This window comes from Tenrec ecaudatus, chromosome 6 (assembly GCF_050624435.1).
Source record: "Tenrec ecaudatus isolate mTenEca1 chromosome 6, mTenEca1.hap1, whole genome shotgun sequence".
NCBI lineage: Eukaryota > Metazoa > Chordata > Mammalia > Afrosoricida > Tenrecidae > Tenrec > Tenrec ecaudatus.
The window spans coordinates 78,332,787-78,344,925 of NC_134535.1; the positions used below are offsets into that span (position 1 = coordinate 78,332,787).

Sequence of the window (12,139 nt, forward strand, 5' to 3'; positions counted from 1 at the left end):
CCCTGCTAAAGCAAAAACCAAAACTTCAAACACTGTCTTTTCAAACAAGTCCATTTCAACCTATAGTGACTCTTTATGGTAGAACTTCACCTTTGAGTTTCTGGATTGATGAGTCTTTGAGCATGGAAAGGGTCATATTTTTGACATGAAACAACTGGAGAGTTGAAGCTTCTGACTTCGAGATTAGTAGTCCTGCATGTGACACACTATGCCACCAGGGCTCAGTTATTAATATCACACACAAAGAAAACATTGCTCAAGGAAATTCATAAATGATTAAAGCACTATTTCTATAGGCATATTGAAAATTTTATGATGGACTTGAAAAAGGTTATGGAATGAAGAATATCATTCCTAGTGTCCTATGAGTCTTGGATGAAAGCACAGAATACCAGAAAGATATTTACAAGTGCTTTATTGACCACAAAAGCATTTGGCTCTGTGGATAATATTAATTATGAATGTCATTAAGAAGAATGGGAACTTTGACACCTCTAACATTGTAACCTACAGGTAGAAAATTTTTTCTAAAGAAAGGGATTTATTTCTCCTATTTTGTCCTCTCTGGTGCTCCTTCCCTCACTGTCAGAATGTCAGTGTTGACTTATAACAACCCTATCAAACACGGTAGAACCACCTCTGTATGTTTCCAAGACTGTAACTCTTTACCCGAACAGAAAGCCCTGTTTTTAACCCATTGAGAGGCTGATGTGTTTGAACAGCTGACCTTGGCTGGTTGTTGTTGTTAGTTGCCATCAACTTGGTTCATACCCATAGCAACCTAAGCACAATAGAATGAAACTCTGATCGGTCCTGAGCCATCCTCACAATTGTTCCCAAACCTAGGCTCATTGTCGTGGTCAGGATGTCAATCCATCTCCATGAGGGTCTTCCTCTTTTTTTGATGCCCCTCCACTTTACAAAGCATGATGTCCTTCTCCAGGAAATGACTGGTCTCACCTGACAATATGTCCACAGTAGGTAAGACAAAGTCTTGCCATCCTTGTCTCTAAGGAGCACTCTGACCAGATTCCTTCCAAAACAGATTTGTTTGTTTTTAATAACATTCCATGATGCTTTTAATATTCTTCCCCTACAGCATAAATCAAATGCATAAATTCTTCTTCTGTATTCCTTATTCAATGTCCAACTTTCAATTATATAAGAGGCGATGGAAAATACCATGATTTGGGTCAGATGCACCTGAGTTCTCAAGTCACATCCTTGCTTTTCTAAAGAGGTCTTGGGCCACAGATTTACCGAATACAACATATCTTTTGACCTCTTGACAAACACACACACACACACATACACACATATATCTTCCTCATTGGTAGTATACATATACATATGTGTATATATATCATTGAAATAATTATATGTATATATATCCTCCTTATTGGTTATATATATAACCCATGGAGCCCTGGTAGTGTAGTGGTAACAAGTCACACTGTTAACCTCAGGGTAGTATATATAACCCATCAGCTCCTCTGAGGGAGAAAGACAAAGTTTCCTAATCTCTTAAATAGTTACTATCTCAGAAATCCGTAGGGAAGGTTCTACCCTGTCTTATAGGATTGCTATGAATTGGAATGAATTTGACGGCAGTAAATTCAGTTTTGTATACTCATATGAGACAAATAATTCGTGCATAGAATATATTTATACACCACGTTTTTTCTTGCTCAAAAATAAGTTACCAAGTGATTTTCAATTGGATTTAGCAATATACAAATCAGTGGGAGGGTAATAGATATTGCTTTCCTTGATTCATTTTCAAAATAAACCAGTAAGATAACAATTTATCTCTCAACTATCATTGAAAATGATTAAAATTTATGTAAATATCTCTCATATAAAATTGCTATAGATTATGCTTTAACAATTTTTTTAAAAAATAAACAAGCATTTCCAAATATAAACACCCCCATGGAGGGTAAACACAAAAGATTTATTTAAATAAAATAATAGTGAATTAGCAGTCAGATAAAAATTTCATTAAAATAGTAGTTATGAGTCTGTTGAAACTTATCACAAATATTTTTAAATACAGGATGGTGAGATGAGGCAAAGAACTCTAAAAGAGGGGAGAAAGAAAGAAAGAAATGAAATGAAACGAAATTCTATTTTTGCAAAAGAAAAGCTTGAACAGAAATACATATGATATCACAGAAATGGAAAGGAGAAAAAGGGAGACTGTTAAAGCTGCTTATAGGAAATTTACATTGGTTTAGATTTCACATTGCATGTCCTTTCTTACTGCAAAAAAAAATTCATTTCTTTGCAAAAGATACAATCCTGTGCATCATATGTATAAAGGCTTTTTTCACTTGTTGATTTCGTAGAGTGTAGATGAAAGGGTTCAAAAGTGGGGCAACGGAGGTATTGAGCACTGAAATTCCCTTGGAAAAGGAAGCATTCTCTTTGACTGAGGGCTTAACATACATGAAGATACAACTGCCATATGAAATAGAGATCACAATCATGTGAGAAGAACATGTCGAAAATGCCTTTTTCCTCTGACTAGCTGAAGGAATTCTGAAAATCGTACGGGCAATGTAGGCATATGATATTAACACCATTACCAATGTGACCAAGAGCGTCACTAAAGCCAGGATGAAAGCCATTGTCTCCAGGAGCTGTGTGTCTGTGCAGGAGATCTGCAGAAGGGGAGTTGTGTCACAGTAAAAATGATCAATGATGTTGGAGTCACAGAAGTCAAGGTCAAGGCCCATGACGAGTGGTGGAAAGATGACAAGGAACCCAGCAAGCCAACAGCTGAGAACGAGCCGTGTGCAAATGTTGCTGTTCATGATGGTTGTATAATGTAAGGGCTTACAGATGGCCACGTAGCGGTCATAGGACATGGCTGCCAATAGGTAAAATTCAGATGCTCCCAGAAGGAAGGCAAAAAACAATTGAGCAGCACAACAGTTATAGGAAATAGTGTTGTCTCCAGTTGCCATGGTAGCCAGCAGCTTAGGGATGCACGTAGTCGTATAAGAAATTTCCAGGAGGGAAAAATTCCGAAGGAAAAAGTACATGGGGGTCTTGAGGTGAGCATCCAGCAGGGTGAGCGTGATGATGATCAGATTGCCAGTGATGCTGAGCATGTAGGTGAGAAGCAAGAAAATAAATAAAACAATTTTCAGTTGTGGGTCATCAGTCAAACCTGTCAGGACAAACAGGATCAATTTTGTATGGTTTCCCATTACAGTCCTCTGACTTTTATCAGCTCTGAATGGAAAAGAAAAGAGAGGGAAACAACAATAACAACAAATATTGAAACAACACTGACCCCAAAAAAGAACTAAGGTCATAACTAGTGTTTATGTGAAAGTCAGCAAAACAATATTTCAGATAGAATAATAGTCAATAATTTTTACAAATGGTGATGCTGGTAAGAAAAATAGTTAGTGTATCCAAAGTACTTGAAGACAGTATAAAATTATTTTTGGATTCTATCAGGTGGTATAGTAGTCATATGGTGGGCTGTAATCCACAAGGCCCATGCTTGAAGCCACCAACAGCTCCTGGGGGGGAAAACAGAGCATTCTCCTAATATAAAGAGTTATGGTGTTGGAATCTCGCAGAGGCAATTCTACCCTGTTCTGTATGGTCACTATGAATTGGCAAGGCTTGATGGCAGTGAGTTGGGTATTGTTTATTTTTTAATCAGATAAGAACTTATGTGGTTATAAACATTTTATAAGCATAATGGCCCTTGTAGAGCATGGGAGGAAAGTCTTTATTTCTTGAGAGAATGTAGGAATTGGTATGACATGACATTTTCTGATCAATTAGTGAAATTTCCATACAGAAGGCAAAATTATACCTGTCACTAAAATTGTATCAGGCAAAATTTCCTTTTGAACACACACACAAACTCCTAATATTAATGAAGGCTACCACACATGTACCATTTTACTCAACTAATCAACCTCAAGTGTTTGATTATTATTTCATTACTCAAGGCTAATTGCGTTCTACTTTGTTGTTCTTTGATATTGTTAAGACTATTTCAAATAACTGAAAGTGCATATGATAGGGTAAAACTAAACTACTGGGTTTTCTTGGCTATTATCTTTAGGGAAACAAGTTGTCAGCGATACTTTCCCTCGGAGCCTCTGGTAAAGTCAAACCACCACCCTTTCTCCTTGCAGCAGAAGGCTCAACTTCTCGCGCAGGACTCTTAGCCTGATTTAAGAATAATGAATATAAGCCTTGGGATTTTTAATTTTCTCATCTGTTGGTTTGATCCTTTCATCTATGTGTCTTTTACTGCCCTCTTCACATCCTCCCTCAGCACAGAATCAGCATGAGTAATTTGCCAGTGTTGGTGTGGATGCCAAACAAATAGAAAGTGTTTATGAACTGGTATGAGGAGCAAAACAGAAGAGAAAGAAAACAAACACTGTGTAAAACTTGAGAGAACTAAAGCTTTTTAATAGAGCAATGAGTTCAAGAGGGTAAACAAATGTATTATTAGAACTATGCAAAGTAACAAGTATAAACTGACAAGGAGGAAACTTTTTAGAACTCTATTCTCTCTACTTGCTACTGTTCCTTATACTTCTCCTCATGATCTTCAGCTACAGTACAGACTGACCAAATGAATTCATTGGAGATTATCATGACCTAAAAGAGAAGAAGACACAGTATTTGGTAAAATTTAAAGTCATGCTGAATAACTGAGATTAGTGTTGAGACAAATTTTAGTAGACATCTATTTCCCTTTTGTAATCAAATTGTTCAAATGTCCAATTAGTGGGTAATTAAAGTAGTACTTAGAGCAGCTATTCTTACCAACTGACATGTATTAAGTGAGTCACAGTGAGGTTAAGAAACAAAATTATTCAGCTTAAAGCAGTCAGTAAATTTGAGTAGGGGGTGAGATTCAATAAATTGTTTTGTTGAAATTATAAAATTTAGTAAAAGCAATTATAGGTCAAATTATTGTGTTTTTTCTCAACAACAAAAAATTAATGATATTTCTAAGGAAAATTCCCTTTCTGTGTGTCTTCATCACAAAACACATTAAATTATGCCCTTAAGATAGGAATTATAGTTTGCAATCCTTTCTGAAATGATGATATTAGAAGAATTCTTTCCATTCTGTATAACATAAAGTCACAAAAGAACACATAAATGTTTTTAGTATAATTCACAGGAGGATACAGGAGAAAAAGCTGGATTCTAAGGTCACAGAGAAATATGAAGACATGAGACAAAATATTCAATGTCTTCCTTGGGAAAAAGCCCCTAAAGGGAAGCAACTAAGTAACTAATTCAGAGTCCCAAGTTGATTCTGAGGCACAGTGAAAAGGCACATGAATTATTTTGTAAGAAGCAACAATTAGAGTTCTGCTATCAAAGTATGTGTTTTAATAATGTAGATACAGTAGTGTAAAGAAATTATTTATTTTTCTGAATATTCTTTGCATATGCAGGCATTTATAAATAAATCTATTATAATATTTTCCCATTGATGCAAATTATCTCAAGAACACGTTATCTGATGTAGAGACCTGGTGGTACAAGTTGGCCTGGTAACCAAAGGCTGCAGTTTGAACTCACCCATCACTCCCTGGGTGGGAGAGGAGCTAATCTGCTGCCATAGAGATTGACAGCCTCAGGAACCATATAGAGGGTCACGAGGCGTCGGACCTGACCATGGTGGTAGGTAGGGTTAGGTATATCTAATACACCTAAATCAGAGTTTGATCATGTTAAATAATGACTATCTAATTCCAATAATCACATACACTAATTATCACACATAAGATATTCATATCCTGAAACCATTATATTATATAATCCAAAATTGTCAAACATATGATGTTAACTTTGTTAGATATTATGAACACTTAATGAGTTTTAAGACTTAAAATTATTTCAATGCTGTTACCATAGCATATCATACATCATTTTTCCTATATTAAAACTGAAATGGTGAGAGGAAAAATATTTAATACTTTCATGATTAAAATAATAAACAGAAGTGGGTTAGAAATGCATATAACAGAAATATCTTGATGTTTCAGGAACATTCACATTTTCATGTTTTGAGTAATCAATTAATCTGTCAAATATATTTAAAACCCCAAGACGTTTTCTTTCAGATGACCTAGGCGCTCACATTTTCAGAGACACAATCATCTGTACTGTGATATTTACCTCTTTGGTCGTTGCTGTGAACAGAGCAATCTGCCCATTCATTAGCTTTATTTATCTCTGCAGGGATCTCCCCATACCACAATTCTTATTTTTTGATTTTATGATTCTTGCTTCTTACATCAATCTGGCAATGTTGAAAATGTTTTCTCAGTGATTTCACTGTAGATGTTTGAGATAGTGTTAAAATTTCCTAATTTATATATTGCCTACTTCTCTAATATCACCCACAGTGATATGTAAATGTTAATCAACTAATAAATCCATGGAGTATTCATGCTCTCTGTATCCTGAAAGAAAATGCATGAAGATTATGATGAATTCTCAAGGGTAGCTGAGATCCAAGGACACAAATTCTCACCAGACTAGCAATTTGTAAGAAATAAAAATACTCTTTGCAAGCATTAACCATTTCAGATGTGTGTATGTGTTTACCATTCTTTAAATTTAGCTCCAGATCATTCACTATAGATTGTTGCAATATGTTTGCCTTCTGACACCATGTTTTGAAGTCCACATACATTGATATTGATTTGGGAGCAAAAGGAAGAAACATTATTTTAGATGGGAATATAAAACAACCTAACATACTTGAAACTGGGAGTGCCTGCTGAGGAAAATCATAGAGATGAGTTTTCTAAATTGCTTTTCAGGTTTAATTAGGCCTAATGACACTGAGAACACCCTCTCCGTAAGTACAGTAACTCAGTTACTATTAAGAAAGAAGGCACTGTTAATGCATAGCATGAAAAGGCAAAACTAATGCCCCAAACACCACCACAGATGTGCGAAGTGTTGGTGAGAAGACAGATCCTGAGTGTTGTTTTTAAATATATTTCTACAATTTTCTCAGGATGGTAAGCATAGGGAAGCTGGTTGGTTGTTATTTCTTACAAGAGACAAATTTGAAAGAAAAAAAATGTGCAACAGATGAACTGAGAGTTTCAGAAACCTAGATCAAATGACATATAAAAGATCTCAAAGCTTCTACTTGTGCCACAAAAGAAAACCTAATCTTTTCCAGTAACAGAACTGTTAATGCTTAATATCCAAACCATAGTCTTAACGGTTAAGTAGTTGAATTTCCAGTTTAATTCTCAAGCTAGAAAAATATCTGATATTAAAGTAAGAATGTTGATCACAAAGAAATGAGACCCTAAAGCTTGAGATAAAGACATATGGGCCAATAAACCAGAATATGGAGACACTGAGCATAGAGATGCCATGAACCACTACAACCTTGAACACCTCCCTCCCATCTGAAAAGATTAATCTACTCTCAGTTAAACTCTTGTAATCCCCACCACACACATTTTGGCATGTTTGAAAAATCAAACGGATCTAATGACAGTACATTATTGTAAACTTAACTAGGTGGTGACTCCAACTGCAGCTGCCATTCCAGGTATGTTTTATTGCTTGAGCAAATCAGTGCCTCTCTTGGTGACTAGTATGATGATATTGATCCGGGCAGTAGTTTTTATTCTCAGTTCCACTTCAAAGGACCACCAAAAGTAGTTTACCTTCACCAAGCAAGGCAGCAATAAACTTTTACAGCTCTCCCCCAGTGTCAGCTCTCCAGCATTATGCCATCATTTATTCTGCAGGCACCCTGATTGCCTTTCCCTTCCATGAAATGTCATATCTCTTAGATGTCCATTATATCGATTACATTTGCTGATTAGACTTAGTAAGGAAGACATTTCCATGACTTTAGACCCATTGGTAGGACGTCGGCGTGCTGTCGTTACTGTGAGGTGCCATCGAAAGGCTCTAACCCATAGTGACCATATGCACCACAGAACGAAGCACTGCACTGTCCTGTTCTGTACTCACAATCGTTCCAATGACTGCACCCATTGGAGCAGCCATTGTGTCAATCTATCTTACTGAGGGCCTCCCTCTTTTCCACTGTCCCTCCACTTTACCAAACATGATGTCCTTTTCTAGGGACTGGTGTCTCCTGACAATATGTCCAAAGTGTATAAGATGAAATTTTGCCATCCTCGCCTCTACGGAGCACTCTGGCCACACTTCTTCCAAGCCAGGTTTCTCTTTTGGCAGTCTGTGGTACTTTCAATCTTCTTCTCGAGCACTAGAATTCAAATGTATGAATTCTTCTTCTGCCTTTTTTATCCAATGTCCAACTTTCACATGCATATGAAGCAATTGAAAATACCTAAGCTTCGGTTAGGTGCATCTTAGTCCTGGCTTTTTAATGCTCTGAAGAAGTCTTGTGCAGCGGATTTACCTCGTGCGACACAGCTTTTGATCGCTTGAGTGCTGCTAACCTGAGCACTGATTGTGGATCCCAGCAAACAGGTTCCACCTTTTCTTCAGTATCATATTGGTCCAATTGTGAGGATTGGGTCTTCCTTACCTTGAATTATAATCCATATTGAAGGCTGCCATCCTTGATCTTTATCAGCAAATGCTTCAACTATGCCATGCTTTCAGCAAGCAAGGCTGTTTTATCTGCTTATTGAAGGTTGTTAATAAGCCTTCCTCCACTCCTGATGCCACATCTCTTCATATAATTTAGCTTCTCTAGTGATTTTCTGTGCATATAGATTGAATAAGTAGAGTGAGAGGATACAACCTTGATTCACAACTTTGCTGATTTCGAACGATATAATATCCCTTTGTTCTGTTTAAAAAACTGCCTCTTGATCCATGTACAAGTTCTGCACAAGCATGATGAAATATTCTGGAATTGACATTCTTCTCAAGGTTATCCATAGTTTATTATGACCCACTCAACTGAATGCCTTTGAATATTCAATAAAACAGAATTGCACATCTTTCTGGTGCTCTCTGCTTTGAGCCAAGATCAATGTGACATCAGCAGTGATATCCCTTGTCCCAGGTCCTCTTCTGAATCTGCCCTGAACTTCTGGCAGCTCCCTGTCAAGGCACTGCTGCAACCAGTGTTGGATGAGCAAAATTTAACTTGCATGTAATATCATTCTAAACTTTATACATTCTTTGGATCACCTATCAGTACAATTGTAAATCAGTTGACCACGTAGTGATCTTCCAAATTTCTTGGCATAGATGAGTAAGTGATTCCAGTGATTCATCAGCTTTTTGAAACATAAACCAATAAAAATCCAGGTGCCTTCCACCTCAACAAAATGTCTAGGGGGTCCAGTGATGTGGGGATGTCAAGATAGCCATATTAAAGTAAAAGATTCAACATTGCATCTGGCCCTTCCCACAACTGAAAAGGTAGCACAATGGCTGATGAGCCTCTTTGGACAGTGATGGCAACCTTTCTCTAATTTGGGTGTACATCTGGGGCAAATATAGCAAGTGACTTGAAAAGCTTCCAGATTTGAGAGAGATCCAGAACAAGGGAAGGTGCTTTAAGAAGTTCAGGATGCCATGCAAACCGCTTTGCTACATGGGTCATATGAACCAGATGATCCAATGTTGTTTGAGGCCTCAGAAGCAGCTGGAAATGCACTTTGTCTTTGGCAGGCCCCTATTGGCCAATCACAGTGCAGAACCTTAGGTATTTGGAGAAATTTTCTGCCATCTCTGCAGACAACTATTCCCCTTTTCAAAAACAGTTTGGGGACTGTTACTAGACCTTAGTGGAGGCTGAATGCCTCACCATTGACCACCAAGTCACCATGTGGCCCGAGCTTCCCATCACGAATTGAGTATCATCTGACTCAGAGAGCTACAAAGTTGGATGTACACAGTAGCACCCTGTCATAAAATGGAAGTGGGATATAGGAAATTTAGCTAGAATAATATCTGATGGTACAAACAAGTGACAGGGAGAAGTGGCCCAAATGTCTATGGTCTCCACTCTTGTCAGTACCAGCCTGTCTGCACCTATGACCTTATGCATAGTTCCTGTGGTCAGTTGACTGAGGGAAAAAAAACTCATGCTTGGTTTACTTAGAGTTCTCATGATATGCAGACATCACTCTAAAGTGGTGCAGAAACAGAACAGCCTATTTGGGAACCTCCCTGAAAGACACTGGGGAAGACACATCTTCTCAATGGGCAGTACTATGAGCGGTACACCTGGTTGTTCAATTTGCTTGCAAGTGGAAATGGCCAAATGTGTGACTGTAAGCTGATTGTTGGGTTATGGTCAATTGCTTTGCTGGATGGTCAGGTACTTGAAAGGAACATGATTGGAAAATTGGTGACGTAGAGGTATAAGGAAGAAATATATGGTTATACCTCTCTGAATGTTCCTCCCAAAAGTATAGATATATGTGTCTTGTGTGATAGAAACAAAGGGTTACCTCTGCACCAACAATATATATTCTCACTCTTTTTAAAAATATATTTACTATGTTATATTACATAATATTTTATCATATATTATATAATATATGATGATATAAAATATCATACTATATTATTATATAATATAGAATATATTATGGTGGCTACCTTTATTGGAATCAAAAAAATCCTTTCTACTTTTGATTCTGTATTACAGGCACTGACAATCAACAGCTAGCTCCCAGAGGTTCCCTCAGCCTCACTGTCAAACCACTGCTGAACCAAAGTCCATGCATTTAAGGAGACCTTTGAATTGGGGGCTCCAAAAGTTAGTAGCATGGCTTCAGATCAGGGAGTGAAAGACAGTTTTTTTTAAAGAGATAGCTACCTTTTTTCCATGTAAGGCTAGGATACTGCCATGGATAGATGGGTGCATTCTTGAATATTCCATTTTTATTTGATAAGAATATATTTAATCTTCATGTATTATTTGATGAGATATGCCATTGGCTGTTTTGCTTATTTTTTTTGTTTGTCTTCTTATTATTGATTTTAAAAAATGTTTCTATATTTGGATACAAGTCTTTAACCAGAAATGTGTTTCTCACCACTTGAAGCTTTCCTTCTCTCACAGGGCGGTCACCACAGCCTATTTCCAACTTTAGTAAAATACAACTTTGTCAGTCCAGGTAGACTAGAGAAACAAATTCATAGAGATACGTAAGTGTATAAGAAAGAGTTTTATATGCAAGAAGAATTGAACACTGAGAAAACATCCCAACCCAGTCCAGTCCAAGGCCATAAGTCTGATATTAGCCTATAAATCCAATACCAATCTATGAAGTCCTCTTCAGACTCATGAAGCACATGCAATGAAGGCAAATGCAGGACCATCACAAGCCAGTAGAAAGTCTTTCTTACAATGGCATTGTAAGAATCTCAGTGCTGGCAGGGATCTCTCTGTGACTTCTCAGATTTCAGAGGTCTGGTGGCATTCATGTGCCTTGTCTTCTGCAATGTCTCTCAGGAAGTGGCAGAGAGCGAGAGCGAGGTGTCTTCTGCCTCCAAGGAGGAAGTACCAGAATTCCCAGAATTCTCAGGAGAAGGCCATGACCACATAGAAGTTTCATTGGCTAGATCTAGATTGACAGCCTAGACTCCACCCCTACACCCTTAATCCTTAAACTGACACCAGATTAGGTGACTATCACAATAACTAAGCAATGTTTTCATGTTGGTGTTTTTTGCCATTGGATTTAAGGATTCACTACATATTTCAATATCCTCCAGAAGTTTTACAATTACACAATGTATATTAATATCTGTAATCTATTTCACATTAATATAGGCCCACATTTATCTCGCTAGCTAAGATATTTCATATATCTTATATCTAGATAGCCACATTGCAATTTTGAGCATGTTATCAGGAGGGGCCAGTTCCTGGAGAAGGACATCATGCTTGGTAAATGGCAAAAAGGTAAAAAAGAGCAAGACTATCAGTGAGATGGAGTGGCACAATGACTATAAAATTGAGGTCATACATAACAATTTTGGGATGATGGAAGACCAGGAAGTGTTTCCTTCTGTTGTACATAGGATCACTGTGAGTAGGAACCAAGTTGAACAACAACCATACCTATAATTATACACAATTGCATAATAAAATGCTAAGATTTCATGGGGAAAAAACATATCAGACATTTGCAGGAAA

General features: G+C 37.3%; 1 protein-coding gene across 1 annotated transcript; it reads right to left on the reverse strand.

The window, feature by feature from the left end:
• Nucleotides 1-2,276: 2,276 nt before the first annotated feature.
• Nucleotides 2,277-3,215, reverse strand: LOC142450973 (olfactory receptor 6C74-like). The gene has a single exon (XM_075552907.1). It carries the CDS (start codon nt 3,213-3,215, stop codon nt 2,277-2,279), a length of 939 nt encoding a protein of 312 aa, XP_075409022.1.
• Between the last annotated feature and the right edge of the window lie 8,924 nt (nt 3,216-12,139).